The 21273-nt window shown below is 36.8% G+C and overlaps 1 protein-coding gene across 1 annotated transcript in view; it reads right to left on the bottom strand.

The window, feature by feature from the left end:
* The window catches only part of DNAH3 (dynein axonemal heavy chain 3), a 50327-nt gene extending 29054 nt beyond the window's left edge, over nucleotides 1-21273 (bottom strand). The window contains exons 1-27 of the mRNA XM_018067365.2: nucleotides 21159-21273; nucleotides 19914-20139; nucleotides 18798-18846; nucleotides 18132-18312; nucleotides 17413-17602; nucleotides 16830-17025; nucleotides 15809-15934; nucleotides 14923-15118; nucleotides 13513-13692; nucleotides 13021-13157; nucleotides 12761-12866; nucleotides 12022-12200; nucleotides 11127-11311; nucleotides 9672-9795; nucleotides 8964-9117; nucleotides 7078-7222; nucleotides 6585-6796; nucleotides 6278-6369; nucleotides 5742-5856; nucleotides 5072-5188; nucleotides 4710-4889; nucleotides 3926-4062; nucleotides 3050-3251; nucleotides 2110-2202; nucleotides 1699-1809; nucleotides 936-1050; nucleotides 353-551 (exon numbers count right to left, since the gene is read on the bottom strand). Of these exons, the coding sequence (XP_017922854.2) occupies nucleotides 353-551; nucleotides 936-1050; nucleotides 1699-1809; nucleotides 2110-2202; nucleotides 3050-3251; nucleotides 3926-4062; nucleotides 4710-4889; nucleotides 5072-5188; nucleotides 5742-5856; nucleotides 6278-6369; nucleotides 6585-6796; nucleotides 7078-7222; nucleotides 8964-9117; nucleotides 9672-9795; nucleotides 11127-11311; nucleotides 12022-12200; nucleotides 12761-12866; nucleotides 13021-13157; nucleotides 13513-13692; nucleotides 14923-15118; nucleotides 15809-15934; nucleotides 16830-17025; nucleotides 17413-17602; nucleotides 18132-18312; nucleotides 18798-18846; nucleotides 19914-20139; nucleotides 21159-21254 (4043 nt within the window). The 5' untranslated portion in view covers nucleotides 21255-21273. The remainder of the gene's footprint in view (nucleotides 1-352; nucleotides 552-935; nucleotides 1051-1698; nucleotides 1810-2109; nucleotides 2203-3049; nucleotides 3252-3925; nucleotides 4063-4709; nucleotides 4890-5071; nucleotides 5189-5741; nucleotides 5857-6277; nucleotides 6370-6584; nucleotides 6797-7077; nucleotides 7223-8963; nucleotides 9118-9671; nucleotides 9796-11126; nucleotides 11312-12021; nucleotides 12201-12760; nucleotides 12867-13020; nucleotides 13158-13512; nucleotides 13693-14922; nucleotides 15119-15808; nucleotides 15935-16829; nucleotides 17026-17412; nucleotides 17603-18131; nucleotides 18313-18797; nucleotides 18847-19913; nucleotides 20140-21158) is intronic.

Raw genomic sequence — 21273 nt, 5'->3', positions numbered from 1 at the left:
GCCTCATTTATCTTACAGGCAGGCACACCCAACCTGTGTGTCCTAATTCAGATAAATTAATTGACCAGTGCTACTGTGGAATTGCTTATAATTCCAGTACCATGAGCTGCCACCTCTTTTCAGAAGCACATTCCTGGATACAACAGAAACAATTACACTACTGGGTGCAGAAACCTACACATAGTAAATATTTTACCATATTTGGGCAAAGAAGATATACAAGATTTGCCTCCAAAATCTACAGGAAAATCTTAGCTGCTGAGGTTCCTGCTATTATTAACCATAACAAATGAAAGTAAATACAGATCAATCCAACAAATGAAAACATTATTCACAGACAATGTGGCTTTACCTATAACATCGGTCTGTCAGTGGGGTTATAACCAGACGCTGGGAATTGCCCAGATACTCATAACCATATTTCATTTCTGTTGTAATCATTCGCACTACTACATCGTTCCCTTCCCAGTAGTATCTCAGCTGAGAAATCCACTGGAAGTCATTCAGATCTTTGACTTTGTCTTCAACTAATTTTGCAACGACATCACGAGCTGCAGAGTAAGAAATAGATTATTTGAAAAATGTAAATACTTCTACTGTGTTAGTTTACTTAAAACAACATATAAGTAAAATATTTACTCATACTTATCAACATCTAGAGTAGTAGGCTGACTTTCATGTTAGAAAGGAATTTGCAATTGTTTTGCATAGAGGATCAGCTTAACTTGATCTAGATTCCAGTGCCTAAGTAGATGGGAGATCTTTGTGCAGTAGTGGGCAATCCCCATTTGCTCAGAGACACTGAGCAATAATTCTGTAAAGGGTGTTTCAAGTTAGAGAAAGCATTTTAGCTGCCTCTCTCAAATAGTTCACACCCAAGTACCAATAGGAGCACTGCCCCAGATGGAACAGAAGTACCAGCAACTGCATGTTACCGTGCACATCGATGACAATAAGAGCTCCAAGTGTCAGCCGGGCTCCACTGGACAGCTTCCCTCTCACTAACTCAACAATCTCCCTAATTTGTAGATTGCTCTTCTCCAGGAAATCCTGCCACAGAAACAGAACCCAGGCATTAATGTCATGCTGTAGGTAGCAGTTCCTATGCTCCCCTGGATGCAGTCATTGGAGACAGCCCGTTCCAATGAAACATAATAATGGAAGTCTGGGCTCTACACAAACATCTAAAATTCTCCTTTGCATACCAGCCTTTTATTTCACTGTGAACGCTTCAAAAATCTTTATGGCCTGAAAGTAGTATAAGCAGAAGTCTTATCTTTCTTCCTAATGGAAATAACAAAATTCTGCAATGGGAGAAGAACAGATTCTCCCCCTTACCAGACAGAAATGGGCGAATTGGACCAAGTCCATTAGCAACTTGGTTTGGTTGGCCCTACTTCAAACAGGGGTTGGACTACATGTCCAGAGGTCACCAAACTTTTTGTTTGGTACTTTCATTTACACCTGTATCACTTGTAAATAAAGTAATACAATTTGCTGCCGTAGGATTTCTCCTGATACACACCAGAGTAAGTGGGAACCCTTGCCAAGACACAATAAAAAAGGAAATAGAAAATAAAGCACACTGCATGAATAAATTGCAATATGTTGACTGAGGATCTTCTTTGCTCGAAGGAGCTTTTTACTAATTAATCAGAGTTCAGTACTTAGAAATAGAAAGTTAGAAGAAAATCTTACTGGTAAAGTTCCTTTGCTTATGGCCTCAGAGACTTCTTCTGTCCAGTAAATGGATGAAACACAAATAACTGCCTGCCCAGGCCACTGAAGTACCCACGTTTTACGAGGAACCTTAAACAAAAAGATTCATTCCAGAAGTCATATGAACACATTAGATTATGGCAGTGATAACAATTACTTTCCCCAAACGTCTTTTGCCTCACACTGTAAATAAATGAGAATTAGCACAGAAGGTCTTAATACTTTTTCTTCAAGAAATTTAGAGTTAGAACTTCAGACTGGTACTACTGAACAAGAAGAGTAGGATTCCACTTAGCTTCAGATGTGTTTCCCTGGTTAAGAATTTCAGCAACATATTCTTGTACATTTGCTTGTGAAATCTAATTTATACTATAGTTCAGAAATAGTTACCTCACTATATCCTTTTATGCCATCATGAAGAACTTGTCTTACACTGGCCAACATCATTTCCTCTACTTGAAAAAGCCATTTTTCTACCATGCCCTTTAAGATAAAAATATTAAAGAGTCAGTACACATTTCCTGATTATATTCCTCTTAAAGGACAAATTATTTGAAATGCATTAGGCTTAAATATGCTTCCTTCTGATCTGGGTGTCATTTATAAAAGGAATAAAGGTTGAAATTACCAAATTCTGACAGGCAATATTGCAGTTTACAATGTCTGAAGGCACGTATATTAACCTAACTCTAAAGACAATCCAGCTAAAGAAGTAGCTGGATATGTTTCAAATAAGCAAAACAAAAAACCACACATCACAGATTGCATGGTCAGCTAACCTTGGGCATTTTAACCCAGGGCATGTTTTGTCCCACCTTTCAGCGCTTTCTGGTTACCATACAGCAATTCAGCAGTTCACCTCCATGTTGAGAACAGCAGAAGATACAAAGAGCTGAGATACTTTTCAAAATGTATAATGCTACTTTTTCTACTCAGATCCCTTTTGAACTAATGCCCTGTTTCTTCACTGTCAACCATTCATCATTTCCCTCATTTCTATTTCAGCCATGCTATGAAATGTTACATATATACATAGAGAGCTTGAGTTTTTATATATGTGTGTGTCTGTGTGTATATCTCTATCTACATCTTAAAAGCAGCAGGTGCATAAAGCTGCAGAGAAGTGCCTAGAGCAATTTACTGGAAAATTGCTATGTCTTACTCCTTCTTGTAGGAAATCCTTTTTATTCTAGAACACCAGTCTGCACTCTCACTTCCTAAACACCTTTCATGATGTGACTCTAAATGGTTTAAACCTAATTCCCTCAAAAATGTGCACTTTACAGAAAGTATTTATTTAATTTCATGTAGTAAAATTCAAAAAAATTACATTTGCTTTCACTGGATAGATTTTATCTATGAAAGGAACAACTTCTTTCTCTGAACTAATCATGCCTACGATCTCCAGATCTTCTGTGAACTCCAGCTTAGCAATTCCTTCAAAACACTTCTTTAAATGTGGTTGCACTCGAAGGGGATCCTTTGTTTCAGACAGTATTTCAAGCAGCTCATCGTTAGACAGGAAAAAGAATCTGCCAGAAAAATACAATTTCCAATCATGAAAATTGTCATTAATAATCTATATGTGCAAGATAGATGGAATTGGTTTTATTGTTGCTTAAGACACTGTATTCAGAGAGGAAATGGTTATATTAAATTGCTTTCCATAAGCGATTTTTAACATTATAAAACTCATCACATCTGTTTTTACAGAATTTCAATGTGACCACTCTTTTATGCAAAGGAAGAAATAAGGGTTCTCAAACTCACATGGGAAAGACCAGATAGCTCTATGAAGTCAATAAGCACCCTGCAAAAACACTGAGTCCTGCTCCTCATGATCATATACCACTTCTATGCACCACACACCCCTAACTTAAGAGGGCAGGGCAGAGCCATAATTGCATATCAGCCATGGGAAGGCAGCAAGTTCCTTCAAAAATACCCTGTAAGAAATAATGCCTTTCTAATCACAAGTTTACACTGTGCTAGACAGATTTTGCCTCCCCATCCCAGCCCCTCCCTGGCATTTCATAACTGGAGCTGAGGAAAATGAGTTATGTCTGGAGAAAAGGATAGGTTTTCATTTTTTGTTGCAACTGTGTCCCACAGGTGTTTATAAAATGAGACTTTTCAGTTCAGTAGAAATGGTTTGCAAGAGCTTATGGCTTCTTGTTTCTAATTTAGGCCTGTTTAATTAATTTACCTCGGGAAAAATAATCTTTTCGACTCCAAGTAAGTATTTAGCCCCTTCTGAATGTCTTCTAAGAGAGTATTTGCTTCCTGAAGTCTGTCTAACATCTTGGGTTGTTCAGTTGCTACAAGAACCTTTGTGTCTTTCACCTTTGTAAAAACAAACACACAGCAGAAACTGCTAAAAATTGCAATAAGTTTGTACAATAAAATTATTATCGTCAACCACATACATTGCAGGAGGCTAAAAAGCTAAATATTCTTCTCTGTAGTGTGCTTTTATGTCACTAAATATGCATTCATTATTTGATAGTTTCAGTTTTCAGACTGTCAGTTTTACCAACTTGAACTTTACAGACAGTAATGAAAGAAATATCAGGAATTAAAATCTTTGGCACTTCTTCCTGTGTCTTGAGCTTGCTACATTGCTTTCCATTCACAAATAAGTTCTGTCAAACACAGCCACAGTACATGACAATTATTCTCTGCTCTTTCTGTTTAGGTTGCATTTTTTCTTCCTGGTAACACTCCTCTTCAGAGGGTCCTATTTCAGAACAGGCTTCACCGTTCACAGTCTGAGCTGTTGGACAGGTCTCAACTTCTATTTAATTATGCTGGTTATTTCAACACCTTTATCACACAACCCCACTCTCCCAGCAATTTTGACAAACATTTCAGCTCACACCAACATTAAGTATCTGCCTCTTACCCAACTTCTTATTTACAGGGAATTGAACAGGATGCCAAATTGCACTTACTTAATAAAAATACACAGTTTATGAAATGTAAGCACTTACCACTTCTGCCATAATGTTTTTCCAGTATGAATCCACAATCCGAAACTTTCTGCCCTCTTCAGGCATTTGAGCTACAATGTCTTCTGAGCTAAAAATTGGTTCCAAATACAACCATGTTGCCTGACATTTTAGCCAGCTATCTAGAATATCTTGCATTAAACACAGCTTATCTTTCCAAGCCTACAATGAAAACATTTAATAGTTAAGGAAAATTACCTCAAGAATAAATCAAGAAATATGAATATGTGTTCTTAGGAACAGTTAAAAACTGTATTATGTCTTACCATGTCAAAATAGCTTAAAGCACTTAGGGAAAGCATATTGTGAGACATGTAAGCTCAATCAAACTGGCTTTTCCTTACCAAGCATTGAGCTTCAATTGGTTTGATGAAGGGAGAGCCACATATTGTCTGAGTCTTAACGATGTGATCATCCAGCAAAAGTTGGATTTCATCCACTGACGCCAGGATGTTGATGTCCTGTAAATACATCACATTTTGTTAAGGCAAAAGGCAGTCACTTTATTTCACCACTCTTCAACCTCCCACTCATTCAGCTTCCTGTTTGAGTTTTCCATCTCCATGATGGTTGAAGCAGCAAGGAATTGAGAAAGCCTGCAAATGTGGGAAGGTATCAAATGGTATCTCCTCTGTACATCTCTGTTTCAAAGGTCTAGAGACAGATTGTTTTGTGAATAGGAAGCCAGTGCCTTCTCACTCCATCTTTTGCACTGGGATTCTTGTATGTTCTGGCCAAGTTAAAACTTCACTGCTAACCAGGTTTCCATACAACACTGGAGAAGTTCTCGAGCTTACAGATTTGTTAGGATGAGTATGTGAGATCATATGCTGTCCAGATACTAAGGCCCAAATAAAAGGATATTTACAGTAATGGAGACATTTGCCCAGCTCTGGGGTATGATACAACTTTCCATCATGCCACAATGAATCAGTGGTAACTTCCCTCTAATATTTCTCAGTTGGTATTCAGAATCAAAGTAGCTCTTTTCAGCTATGTTTGGTGTTTACTTACAGTATCTCTGTATTGCACCAAAACTAAATGCACATTGACCCACTCGGATTGCATCTTCTCTATTGATTTCTCTAAGGAATACTCCTTACTTGCAGCTGCTCCAACAGGTTCCAGTCTAAATTGAAATGAAACATAGCTCTGAAAGTTTTTGTAACATAGATGAAGAGCAAAAAAAAAGCAGTTGTAGGTAGAGCTGCATATCAGAATACCCTTAATAATAATTTGTTAATAATATAGAATTTTACTTCAAGAAATATTTTTGAACTTTCAGGCTCACCAAGTTAGAGATATCAATATTAACTGCAAGACAAGTACAGACTGAAAATTCTAAATGTGCAAATTAAGTGGTTTAGGAATACAACTCTGGATTTTAATGCCTCTGTGCTACAAGAACAACTGACAGTTCATAGCTTGATAAAATACAGCTGATTTTAGAGTACATTCTAACAGTACACAAAACCCCAAAAGAACTAATATTTGGTATCTGACGTATGAAACACAACGTCTTAAAAATGAGACTAGAGTAAGTTTCTTACTGTTCAACATATTTTGAGAGTCCAAAGTCCAGTATGTTTCTAAGAGTAGTCTTTTCATCAGGTTTGATCTCACACCCTACAATTTCGCTAATCTGAAAATAAAGTAAGAAATAAAACCTATTAACAACATGCATTTTCATAAAAGACTTCTCAAACAGCAATCCATAAATGCTAAAGAAGTATTAGTGCAGCCCCCCTAATAACCATAAGTTATTAATTCAAAGAAGCTCCTGTCTGTAGAATTATAAATTTCGAAACTGGATTAATTCTGTGACAGGATAAAAGATTTTGGAAGAGTTTGAAGTACCTGCTCCCAGTGTCTCTGCTTCATTCCACGATTGCAGGCAATTACCAGGATAGGAATATGCTGTTTAAATTTATCAAGTTTATATTTCATAGATTCTGCCAAACGTCTGGGCCCGGGCAGGTCTGGGAAGCTCTTACAGAGCTTGTACATAATCCTCCACATATTTCCAATTTCTTCAGTAATTTCATCAGCACTAAACTGCTGTAGAGTTCCTGAACACAACAGTATAAAAAAAGCACATCAGGCACATCAGCACAAGGGGATTTCTAGGGTGGTTTAATTACAGCTATTTATAGTCATTCTCCTTTAACTGGAAATCAATTGTGTTACAAAAAATTATCTTCATACAAAATCCAAGTCAGTAACTCTGTTTCACACTGCTTAAGAGCATTTATTTCTTCAAAATTATCTTCTCACAACTAATCAACCCTTCCAGCTTCTACTTAACTCACTGAAAATAACATGTTTCATCAAATGAACACCAAAGCCTCACCATTCATCCACTCCTCAGATTTGGTATGGAAATGATATGCTGTTACCCAAAGTTGCTCAAAGGGTTCTTTCCTGGCAATTATACTTTGCAATAGAGGAAACTGACTCTTCTCTCGCCCAAGCAAATCTTCTTCTCTAGTAATATCCTTTACAGGGGAAAAAAAGTTCATTATTTCCATCAAAAATCCCTACTGTGGTTTAAACTTTTAAACAGGTAATATTGAATACAATTATTTTTCACATCTTAAAGCCAGACAGATCTCTAGATATAGGCCTGTGGATTTTAGGGACATAAGGTAACTTTATGGAATCACAGACATCTTTTCCAGCCTAAACAATTCTAAGATCATCAAGTCCAACTCTTAACCTGGCATTTGTTGGTATCTTTTACTGCCCAAATAATTTAAAAAATCTATACCCATTTTAGAATAAGATAATGTAGCTTGGCATTCAGTGAAACCAAAGCTCAAAAGTTTCCAATCCACTTTGAAATCTGGATGTAAGCTCTTCAGTCAAAGAGGTTTACAGGAATTTTGTTTAACTTGAGATTGTTTTTTTTTTCTTTTACCAAAACATCTGGGAGCTCCAACCAAAACACGTATTAATTTCTGTGCTTATTCATGGTAAGATATTGTTTTTCTCCAAAAGATTTTATAGTATAAACCAATGTGCAAAGAATTAGATCTAAAAATAAAAAAAGAGTATTGCCTCCTTCATTTTACAGGTGGGAGGTGAAGCACAGAGAAATGCTGCCTGAAATGAAGACACTGAATTCAGATTGAGTCCCAAGTCTGTGCTGTTATAATGCCAACAGATCCTCCATAAAACTTGTAGTAATTCAATGTGAGATGTAGGCAGAAAAATATAAAGATCCACATTCCAAGATAATATTTAAATTCATGTATTCACTAAGCTAATTGTCATGTCATTTGAATTGTGTGGATACACCTCTCACTGTGATCATGTATTAAGAAACTTACACTTAATTACTTGTTTTGATCTACCTATAACAGGATATCAGTGCTGTTAACTCAACTAATTAAATATACTAGATGCCTTTAAATCAGATTAATAGTATTGATATGTGGGACTAGCATTTTATCTAAATTCCAAGCTCATTTAATTGGTTCCATTTTCTCTTTTGAGTGGGACTTAATTAAAATCTTGACCCTTAAGCTTCCACATATGCAGAAATCCCATTGTCTCACTGTGATTTAGAAGATTAATTAAGCCTCACAATGCCTGTGAGATCTCTCAAAGACAACCCTCCTCATTTCCCAGTGGAGTCACAGCTAAGACAAACTGTTTAACCTAGAATGACAGAGTACACTGGATGGAGAGCCCTGAGTAGAAGTTAGGAATCTTGGTCTTCAGTTTCCTTCTAGAAAAACCCTTTATGTGATATGATATATATTTAATGCCTATCAGCATTAAATGGTAATTATACAAACAGCTGAAAAACATGTGGGTTTAATTAGAGAACAAGCAGAGGGACTGAAAACACAGTTCCAGTGCACAAACCATGGTTCAGGGAAGATGCCACCTCCCTAATATTCTGCCTCTGCCAACTCTGCCAGAATTCTGTTTTCTGTGGATAGCATCTTGTTACTACTGACTGCCTGGAAACACTGAAGTTCAGTATTTCAATTTAAAAAACTCCCTTAAATTTTTTTCCCTAAAAATATGCTCTTCAACCCAGTAGTGGGGACTACTCAGTACACAGAGACAAGAAGATATTTGCCAATCCTTTGTGAATTTGGAAATTCTAAAGACATCCTGACAATATATGGCCAGAGCCTTGGAAAACAAAAAATCAGAGGCAGGAACCAAGATTTTGCTCATCCAGCACATTGCAACCCATTCCATACTCGACTAATAAGCACTAACCTCAAATTCTATTAGTGCATTTTCTAGATTCTTGTTTAACTCCTCAAAATGCCGAGCGCTGTTCTTCATGTCTTCTACGGTCATGACATCCCGCTTTTTGTAGCTGTCTAGTTCTTTATTATAACCTTGAAGAGTTTTCTCAAACTGAGAACACCTGAGGTAAAGACAGTTCAGGTAATATGATGGCTTCATTCCTTTTCAGGTTTCAATTATTTTATTAATTTTAACAGGCACTGTCAAATGAAATCTGTGTAAACACGGATGCCAGTGAAAACCCATTGATCACTTGCATCAATACTATGCAGTTCACAAGATTAGAATTCTAGGCTCATTTTCAAACCTAACAGATGATTTACTTTACTTACCTTTGCTGCCTTTACTACCTGGAGAAAATAAAGGAAGAGTGAAAAGAATGTAACAAAACTATGTGTAATGCTGTACTAATCAATATGACAACATAAAATTATGAATGTTCTGGATCAATCCTCCATTCCTCCTTTCAGATCTCTTTAAGCATAGGAATATTCTAATCTACTCTCATCAGTAGTATTTTTCTGAAATCTCCATCACACTGTAAACAATATTTCTTCCTTACTTTCTCAGCCCCCTTCTAAGTTTTCCCTCTTTAACATTATCTCCTTTCTACTGATAATGAGATTTTTCTTGTCTAAAAATACCCAGTGAAAAAAAAATTACTCAGCACCATACCTTTCAATCAACAGCATCTCTACATGATCCCTCCTTTTAGTCGACAGCTGTTTACTGTCGTCAAATATTTTCTGAATCTGATCAGGCCAGTGGAAAACTGCACTATTCAGATTTATGTCATCACCTAAAATAAAAAACACATAAACATCTTTAAGAAAATGCCTTTTAACCAATGATCCAGGAGAATGGCTATTATATAACAGAATGCCTACTAATAAGCAAAATAGCTAAAACTATGTTTAGGAATAAGCTAAGAAACTGGTGGCTAGACTATCTTCACTGCAAAGAAAACTGTTCCCTAAAACCAGTTAGATTAATAGCAAAACTGTAAAATCAAGTTAAGAATGTGAAATTCTCTAAATAAGACCTTAGCTAGGCAGAGACAATTAGTAAGAGCAGCTATTCTAGAATATCAATCCCATTCCACTACACACAGACACAGACCACTCCTAACTATATATATATTATACCTACATTAGATGGATAAAGGTTTACAACATTTCTAGTCCACACTCTGTAAATGCTGAATTATTCACAAAAGCTAGAGCATAACAACTACAATGACCAGACATCTCCATCTTCCTATTTGTCTGTTTGTTCAGTGCACTTAGCTCATTATAACTAATGCAGGACACATGCTTATAAACCCAGCTACAAAGAATACATAATTGTGAAATACTGTAATTACAAACACTCCAGTCCAAAATGTAACAGAAAAATGTCCTGGCTTCCACAGGCATCCTAATTTTTATCATTAAGTCAATGAACATGGCATATCCTAGTTATTTCTATCACTGTCTGATCCAAGAGTGTTTTCTGCTTAAGGACAAGGTATCATCCTGCCACTAAAATGGGTATGCATTCATAGAACTGCTCTTCCTTTCTATGTTCAGCAAGTAACAGACAGCATCTGTGAATGGCACATTTTTGATCTGAATAAAAGTGCAAACTAAAAGCAACTTCTACAGATGTTTCTTCTGTCTCAAAGTATATTTATTACCCAAGAGTAGCAAACCATCACAGCAAGCCAACAAAAGGTCTGCTCTGAGCTAATCCTCAACCGCAGAGATGCAAGTTCTCACACTTCCCACATGCTGTCAGTAGAGCCTTCAGGCACAAGGTTTCTTAGATGACTTTTCTCTGAAGAATTTCTACTTAATAACATAGAAGTGTGACATCATTTGGCCAGATTACATGACATTAATTTGATAAGACCCAAAACACTCTCTAAAACACATTGAAAAGCCCTGTCTGTGCTGGGTGCCGTTTCTCTACCATTCCTTCCTTGCAGTACTGGTACATTTTGGCCTCTATTGAATTCTTTTTATTTCCTTTCTGTCTCTTTTGGAACTTTCCATTAGCATTCTACAAGATGTAACATTTGGGCATGCAGAGCCCATTATCTACACATAGAATTTTCATATGGAAATTTTATATTCTGTAGTTGAGACATACGAGAAAGATCAGCATAGTCCATGAGCACTTGCAGTCTGCGTGTTGCTTTGTCGAGGTCCTTTTTCAGTTTAACAACAGTAACTTCACTGGATTTCTTTAAGAATGCATCATATTCCACCAGCTGTTCAGTGTTCTGAGGCACCTCACTCATTTTCTTTGCAATGAAGTCAAAATCATCACAAATTCTACAACAAAAAGAAAATGGACAGATCACTGGGATTGTAAGTGAAAAGAGATGTAAGATCTTGTAAATTCATTTTGTCTTTGAAACAAAAATATTAAATTTCTTCATAAATTAAACTCTCTTTTCCTATGAGTTCTAGCCAAAGCTCCCTGTTCAGCCAGGCTGGCCTTCCCCATTGGTTCATCTTCTGGCACACGAGGATGGGCTGCTCCTGTATCTGTAAGATTTTCTTCTTAAATCATGTCCCTCCTTCCTGGACTCCTCTGCCCTTCAGGACTGACTCCTGTGGGACTCTATCAACCAGTGTCCTGAACAGGCCAAAGTCTGCCCTCCAGAAGTCCAAGGCAGCAGTTCTGCTGACCCCATTCCTTAGTTCTCCAAGACCCAAAACCTGGATCGCTGTGCCCAAGACGGCCTCCAACCACCCCATCGCCCACAATGTCCTTCTCTGTTTGCAAACAGCAGGTCCAGCATCACCCCTGGCTGGCTCCCTCACCAGCTGAGCCAGGAAGTTACCTTTCATACATCCTAAGTTAGACATTTATTTTCAACTATTTCTGTTCCTGTTAATTTTAAATACTCACTTTGGTATCTTTGCACGTGTCTGGTCAGCACTAAGAAACCTAGCAAATGAATAAAGTTATCCCATCCACAGACAGAGAGCACCAGTCCAGGCAGAGAGCAAGAACCATCCACGCAAACAACAGGTACCTTTGATTTAACTCTCTGTTTTCTATCACTTGAAATTCAATCAATTTGTCTTTCAGATTCTGAGTCCGATTGCAGAGTTCCTCATGCAGGTGTAGAGCATCCAGACAGAACAAGGCCAGAGGAATAGTGACATGCATAGAAGCAATCTCTCTTTTCAGTTTTGTTAAGCTGTCAATCTTCTACAAACAGAAAATAATACATCTGTTATTTTCCCTAAAAGTCTATGGATGAAAAATGCTAAACTAAGAGTTTCCATCCAACAAATGGATAGTATATTCCAAACAGAAGAAGGAAAACTAATTTTTATCTTTCCAGAGCTTTGCTCCTACCCACAGACTCCAGGGCTGAAAGCTTTGCAGTGTAATATGCCATATTAGGGAAGACCACAAGATGCCTAAAGAAGTATTTAGCCATATGCTAACTCAGGAATGCAGAGAGAAGAGCTGACAGGGCTGACTGAGGACAAGACATTCAAAAGACAAGTAAGCTGCAGATTGACCAAATACTCTGGGCAGCCTTCCACTGGACTTCTGCTAAGGAAAAACAACAAAACTCACAGAAGATGGTCATAAAGAAACCTCCTCCTCCATTTGCACGGCAGCCCTACAGTAAGAGGCTATGTAAATTGTGTAATCCCAAGGGTGAAACAAGTAGTTTATTCTTTAGGCCATATATTAGGAAGTCAAGTGTGATGTGTGAGCTGCTTATGAACATGTTGCAGTTGTCGGTAACACATTACCTCAGTTAAAGCTTCTAAAGAAGGACCTTTTTTCCAGAAATCTGTGACATCTTGCAGTGCCTCATTGTTCAAAAGATTGCTGTATTTCCTGTACACATTTAAATACCTTAAACACAGAAGATCACAAAAATGACCATAAGATTCCAATATGAAGCTTCTCTATAAAAAGAAACAAACACACTCAAACTATTTTTGTCAAATGGACAGTGTTACAAAACTGATGGTTTGGAAGGTCAATGGAGTTATCAGCCAAAACTTACTTCTGTGGACCGAGTATGTTGCTCTTAAAGATCTTTTCAAGTTTGTTGATATAGTCTGAAAACAATGATTCCTCTGGTTTGACTGTACTGAGAGTGAGATTATCTCTTTGTAATTTTGGAAACAGAAGTCTTTCTACCTAAAGGGAATCATTGTAAATACTGTAATAAAACATAGAATAGTGGAAATAAGGTATTCTATTACCCATTCACCCACCACTTCAAAATATTTATTATTTGGTAAAAACACTGCAATGTCAAAAGGCTCCGATCCATAATTAACACCCTGTTACACACATAGTTTGCTTGTGAAAACTATATGAAAATCAAACCAGTGAATCTGAAAAATATCTTCTATAATCACAGAAGTTCACACAGTTTGTGTGAACAACCCTCATCTTTATCTTCTATTTGTCAGTTTTTTGCTTCAACCTTACATTATAGACAATTTTTATTAATACTGTATTTTGTATGGAGCCATAACTTATCCAGTACCTTTGGAAGTTCCTCAGCACTGCGCAGGATCTCCTTGAAGGCATGACTGATTAAATCCCAACATCCTCTCAAGGATGGCTCAAAGACAATATCAGGTTCCTTCACACACAGTCCCACTCTCAGTATCTGAGGTATAAAGAACTGTATTCCTCGATATGGTTCTGTAAAATCATTTCCATCCTTAGGGAAAAGAATGAAAATTTTACTTAACAATGAAATGAGCCCTAAGAATAATAATTTAAAAAATATTTAAACTCCACCAAGTATCTTAACTACACAGCAGCAATGAGATCATCTTTCCTGATTTTTATTCAAAACCTGATGTTCTAAATAAGATCTTAAGGTGCTGACTCCTAAAGGAATCTATAAAAGCTGGAATTAAGAAACTGGATTTAAGCCTAAATGCCTTGATTTTCCATTAAATAACAGAAGTAAAGCACTAATCACTAAACTAAAACTCTGGAAAACAAAAATCAGACATAAAATCTAGAATCCTGTGGGTTTTTTAATTGCCTTAGGTTGGTAAGAACTGCCCTATCCCCAAACTATCTTTACAATAGTGGAGTCCTAATCCATGACCAGACTCATAATGTAGATATTATAATGATTTAAAAAACAAACAAACAAACAGACAAAAACAAAACAAAACAAAGCCCACCCAAAACAAGTCACAAGACAAAAATTAAAAAATATTTTAAAAACCCAATCATCACCCAGATGCAAGGCTTAGTGGAAAGGCTTAGTGCAAGGTCTGACAGTATTATATTAAGTGTGATCTTCTGGTTGCAATGCAGTATTTAATCTGCCACATTCATTCATTTTGTCTTATCAGGGTAGCTCCTGGGTGATGCTATATTTAAAAAATTCATTTCCACTAAGAGGCAACTTTATGGTAATCAAAACAGTGGTAAAAACTCTCATGGCATAATACTTATTATTATAACTTTGTACATTACTTGAAATAATATATGGCACTCATTGGGTATAGACAGGAACAGCACATACAAAAATCACCTCTGCAAAGGATTACACACTTGACTCTGCACACTTTTGACTTCAAAGTGGATTATTCATGAGCTTTCAGAGAATCATGTGTAAAAGTGTTTTGTCTGTTAAGACCAAGAAAAATTAAACTAAAAATAAAATAAAATAAATGCACGCTCTCTCAAGACAGAGTTGAAAACTCCTATAAGCTGCTGGTTGTAACCCCAGGCCTGTGATTATTCGAGTGAGCAGCTCTTGACCATGCTAACAATCCACTGAGTATGCACAACTAAAGGACACAGCCAATTTTTATGGAGGCAAGAGCCACTTGGGACATTTTAGCCTTCAAAGAGCATTAGATTTTATGGCTACGTGAATCACCTCCATGTAAGACAAAAAACTATAGATACACTTCACAGCATATACCTTGTGGATCAGAAAAAATTCAAGAAGATCTTCTAAGGAGTTAACAACCATCTCACGTAACTGTAACGACATCAGAGCTGCCACTGAACCAAAATAGCTTTCAACTCGCTCAGAGGAATCAGAGTCCCTTTCAGGAGCAAAATGAAGCCATTTATTTTTCTGATCAACAAAAACAGATGCACAGGTTGGGATCCACCTGCAACGAAAAAATACAGAGACAAAGTTTTTAGAGGCTTGTTAGTCTTACTTTGCTCCTTGCAATGAAATCTAAGCTCAGAAATTACCCAAAGAATGAGTAAGATGCAAAGGGCTAGAAGAGAATTGTTAAGTAGATATGAAACAAAACTGTACCTACCAGGACTTAGAGGAAACCTGAGTTTTAAAACTAAGGATTCTTGTTATAATAGGCCATACGATTAGTTTAAATTATTAGCAATAAACAAAATACTACTGACAATATTCATTTATTAGCATTAAATGGGAAATGAGTTTGGAACAGATCTCAGGTGGCAGAATACAGGCACCTTCTCTCATGTGCCTCATATAATCTCTTTCTTTAATTCATCGATTTCCACAGTTAAAAAAAAAAGGTTTTCTGTCACCATTTTTACAAATTTAGACTCCACTCCTCTCATAGTTAGAAACCTTCTGATTTTCAGTCTACATTTACTCATACTTTATTACCATTTGCTCTTGTACAAACATTCTTGCAGTTCCAATGGGTCTGTCATCATGCAGATGTTTATTCCCCTCTGCTATTCACCCCTTTGTTTTAACAGCCTTGTGGCTGGGACTAGTGTCATCTCAGTCTGTGTTTTAAAAGGGGGCCTTCATGTAAATCAGACCCTAAAACACTCTATTTACTGCTCCTGCAGTTGGCACTGACTTGTTCTGAAGGATGTCTCGAGCTTCCAAACAGTGTCTTCGAACGATCTCCTCAAATTCATCAGGCAGCAGTGGCAGGTGTCCACAAAGCATCTCTGCAGTGCGAACAAACCTTAGATGGCTGTACCTGTGGAAGGAAAACAAACAGTAGATTTCAAAAAAAAAACACCCATGAATAGTCAGGAAGGTCTCATATGTACTTATAAATACTAAAAATACAATTTCATTGATAGGTATCACTCCATTGCTAAGCTGTCTGACAAGTGCATTTCTCATGGGGTTTTTGTTATCAACAAACGTGAAACACTTAATAAATTTAATTTGGACTTACTGTATTTAAAACTAAATCTTGTCCTTTTCCTAGTTTTATTAGTGTATCCAGACATTAAAGAACACACAGAATGACACCTACTGCTTCTATTCCATATCAATGAGTGCCTATCCTGACTACTCTGTAGGACACATATCACAGTCTGTAACATGCAAGACTTTAAATTCCTGAAAATGTTTCTTAAATGCTAATCCAGCTCTTAGGATTACACTACCATTTAACTTTATAAAATAACAGATCTTAATTTTCTAATGTCCCCAGAGCAAATTCCAAGTACAGACATTTGAAAGATACTCAATTTTATGAGTTAATTTTGTTAAGTTCAGCAATAAGGATGAGAATTCCAAATCACCATTTACTTGAGTGTTGAATCTTAATTTAGGGATTACATTTTATAACCAAGGGGATGATCTTTTCACAGCACAAATATACCCATTTTTCACTGTGGACATGTAAAATGTGTTCATGCTTGCACTCAGAGACTGCAGGAAACAATCATTTTACACTGAAATTCTTAGAGGCTCAGAAAAAAGAATTACTTAGAAAACAGACATATTTTGCCACTTTGTAGTGGCTCCCCCAGGATCTCCTAAGCATACATAGAGAAGTCACAGCAGATGCACTCTCTAATCAAGTCATTAAATAAACACATCCTGAATTTCATTAAGATCCTGTGAATAAGGCATCTTACTCAGAAAGCCAGAGGTCTTGCAAAGTGAGCATCAATGAATTCACTACGAATAGATTCCTTTCATTCCAAGTTTTTGCTTCTCCATAAGAGCTGTGCCATGGGACTGGTCCACAGACAACCCTCCGGGGAAAAGGGCGTGGGGTACTTTGAATAGATAGTCTCTCTCTCTCAGCTGGATCCATCAGGACATAATCAACTACAACAAATCATTTATATCATGGTGAGACTGCATGTATGGTTCAAAACCTACATTCAACAACCCTACCTCTTAACAGTGCAGGAAGCCGCAGAATTCTGCACATTTAAAACTAACATAGTCATATCCTTAATTGTAGGGTTTTAGGATAAAATACAGCATAAAAATCAAACTAAAAATTTGTCTATAAAATTATTTCAGGAAAAGAAAATGAGAAACTGGAATGTTATGTAGAACGATTACAGATTATTTTCTTGCAGATACCTGTTGTAGTTCTACTGACCTCAAAGGAATTCTCCACAGAGGCTAAGATTAGAATGAAGACTTGCCTTGAAAGTGCAATAAATGTCTACACACTGGGAACTGTTCAGAGATTTTGAGTCTTACCAATGGATTTCATGAGGCCGATATAATAGTCTGCCTTAATCTCTTCTTTCAACCTTGCAAGTAATTTCTCCAGGCCTGGGTTAGTAAGAATGTGAGTTGGAACATGGCTTAAAATTTCATTCATCACTTCCTCATCCTGAGGTGCCACCATGTCTTCCTGCACTCCATTATATATGTAGTAACAGTATCGCTAAAAAATGTTTAAAATATTATGCTTATTGTATGAATTTTCTGACAGACAATGAATTACTACAAAGTATTTTTAGCTTTTCTATCACTTGAACCTCTTCTGTAATTGAAAGGTGGTTGAATGAAATGGATTTTGGCTATCTAACTCTTGGTTCTTTTTAAAGCACTGCTAACGCCTGACATCTTTACAACACAGTCATCTGTTTTGCTCTAAGTCTATATACCGCTAGAACTGACTACAACATATTAAATTACTAAAGAAAAACTACTAGCAAACAACATGAGGGGTTAAGAATTTGGGAAGTACTTCAACTTGTGAATTAAGCAATTTACAACAAAAATCAGGGTAGCTAGAAACAAATGAGAAAGGAGTTAACAATATTTAACAGCAGTTTGCTATATTGAATATTTACATCTTCTAAACCTCATGTACTGCCTTCTTTTCTCAACTAATTTTAGTAAACAGTTTACAGATATACCGAGGATGATTATTGCTGCTACTTTGTCCTAAAAAGAAATTCTATAAATACCTCTATATCATTGCTTGAAGGTGGCTTTTCTCGCTTACTTGTCTCCTTCTCATGTAAATCCATGACAGCAAATTGTTCTTCTGGGGTCAGTGGCTGGTTGTCTGTGTAATTTAGGACATGCAGGTCTGGCACATGAGCAGGTGCACTCAGTGAAATAGGATTCAAAATGCTTAACAAAGTACTTTTGAAAAAAAAAAAAAACAAGCTTAGTGAATAAAGAAACAGTAATGGATAAGGACAAACTACAAGCCTTAAATAAACCACCTGCCCTATGCTGAGGACAAATATAACCTATGGAAGTATTTCAATTACTCAATAAAAAAACTCATTAAAATTGTCTAATAGAGCATACTACTTTAACATAAAGAATACAACCATGTAAACCTTACAACTGCCTAGCATCCTCAGGCAATATTTTATAAGCCATTCAATCAGAGCCAAACCTACTAGCCCAGTTATTTAGGTTGCTCAAGATTTTCACGTGGTCATCTTATCAAAATCTTACAACACAAAAGTCAGTCTTGATGCACACACATTTTTTGTAGAGACTTAACATTTCATGCTTGGATGCTTAACAGAGCATCCAAGTAAAAAGAAATATTAAATCACAACTCAAACTAGCCTGGTTGTAATAATCTGTATCTTTATGACATTACAGTACGTTACCTATCAGAACTCCATCGTCTCTGTGAACGTTTGAGCTTTTTTCTCGGAGCTTTAAATACCAGTTAAGGAAAATCACATGCATATATATTTTTCAAATAAGATATTATTTCAGACTGGTGAAAAACAGAGCTAAGATAACTAATCAGATAATGAAATAAAAGAGAACTACAATGTCACAAAGAAGTATTTAGGCTTGAGTCAGTCTTTAGCAAGACATTAAAATCACGTGTTAAATAATCTTGCTGATTCAGGGACTATAAACTAGCTTCAGGAAAGCATTCAGCTCATGCTTAAGACTTCAGAGCTTACTTATCTCCCTGCAAAAATGTTATTTTCTGCACTGAGACTTTCTGGTTTGAATATAAAAGCACTTCTACAAGATGCATAGCTCCATCAAATATACTGCACAAGAAAAAAATTTCAAACTAATTAATGGAGTTTATTTGATATCTTGAGCTGGCAATATACTTAAAGCCTAAACACCTTGGCTCTTCTAAACTGTTGGTAAACTTAAGCAGCAAAAGTATTGCAACTTAACCTTATTTGCTTTATATCACATGTTGTGTTGAAACAAGAGCATAAAATATTTCCTAATGTAGAATTAACATGTGCATGCACAGTTTGCTAACAAATACTAAATTACATGGTTCAGAAGAAAACAGTTTGTTAAGCAATATTTCTTGGATTTGATTCTCAGGTATAATTTTAATGCCTGTCCCCCATCTTGTTTGGTAGGCAAGACTCATGAATATGAGCATATCAGGGATGCACACAGAATTTGTTTCTATTTTCCTGTTGGTACTAACATCTACTTCTAGCAATAATAAAAGCTAACTTGTAGTTTGTTCATTTACTGCTTTGCAAACAATTCCCTCCAAGCAATTACATATGAATATCTGGAGGGATGAACCTAACTAGTTAATCAGAAACTGGCCTTTCATTTATTAGTTATGCATGCATTGGGAAATTTGTCTACACTGACTCTGAAGTGATAAGCTTATAAGCTTATAAGGGAGAAGTGATTTTCCAGCACTGATAGTTTAACAGATAAAGAATTAGAGATAAAAATGTATAAGAAGCAAGGCTAAACTTATGAACACATTGAAATATGGATACGTGGTGAGGGTGTCCTCTCCCCTCCTGAAGCTTGTGATAACTCTGTCATTGAAGAGGACTTGACTTTGGACACATCTTTCATTTTTAAATCCCGTGCAGTAAGAGTGTAGTTATTAGCTATGGAGTCACTTGGGCTCCGGTAGTGACTCTGTTCCTTGAATGGAGCTGCCAAAGTCAGTGATGACTGTTGCATCAAAGGGGGATAGGCACTCTTCTGAAGGAGAAGCTGAATTGGGGGGAAAAGAGCAAAAGTTTTACACAGCACAGTAATTGAAAAAGCCTTCTTAGAGCTAGAACAGGATTAAACACCAATTAGTACAAAAAGCAAATACAAAGGTCTGACAAGGACGTTTGACCACTGATCTACCTTCTGATCACCGTGTTCCACACACATATAAGGATAATTCTACACAACACTTCAGTAGCAGTACTCCTACTTTTTTTTTTTTTTTGCATAATCAAGGTCTTTTTTATAAATAAAAGAAGACATTAGTACATTATCTGGTACTTTCTACTCCCCCACATCGCCATCTTGCTGCTTTTCTTCTTCTCCTTACACTTGCTTAAAATTAGAAAACTCCAGTTCCTCAAGCTTTGCTAATGACCTGTCTAATTTTAACACAACCCTCATAATAGTTGAACAATAGTAGAAGTTAACAAATTCATCTTTGATCTTTCTCTCTCACATCAGTACAGGATTTCTTCTGTCTCTGTTTTCCATGTTTTCTCAGGTGACTGGGTTGGATACTAGGAAGAAATTTTTTACAGAGAGAGTAACCAGACGTTGGAATGGGCTGCCCAGGGAGGTAGTGGATTCACCATCCCTGGAGGTTTCTAAAATGAGACTGGATGTGGCATCAGTGCCATGGTCTAGTAACCACAGCGGTGTTGGATCAAGGGTTGGACTTGATGATCTCAGAGATCTTTTCCAACCCAGTTGATTCTATGATTCTATGATCTATTGATTGGCTTGTCCTAATGTCTAAACTCTAAGGAGACAGCTCACAGGTACAAGAGACATGAGATCAAGAAGTATATTTCAGGATATCCTCAGAGAGAAAAAGTACATAAGATAGAATCATGAATGTACTTGGAACCACAGAATCATTAAGGCTGGAAAAGATCTCCAAGGTCCAACCTTTGCCTGAGTACCACCATGCCCACTAAACCACATGGCAAAAAAATGGGAATTTGCTACACATGGAATGTAATGTAAACCCTGACACAAGGGGAGAGAGCACATACCTCCTGCAAGTCTGCAGGTGCAGCTGAAGCAGAGGCAGAAGCAGAGGCAGAGGCAGGCAGGGGCGGGAAGTCCGGGAACTGCTCTGAGTGACTCATGCTGTACAGAGAATTGTTT

Source organism: Manacus vitellinus, unplaced genomic scaffold, assembly GCF_001715985.3.
Source record: "Manacus vitellinus isolate BGI_N305 unplaced genomic scaffold, ASM171598v3 scaffold_12_pilon, whole genome shotgun sequence".
In the NCBI taxonomy this organism is placed as follows: Eukaryota; Metazoa; Chordata; class Aves; order Passeriformes; family Pipridae; genus Manacus; species Manacus vitellinus.
This window is presented reverse-complemented; position numbering and strand designations above follow the sequence as displayed.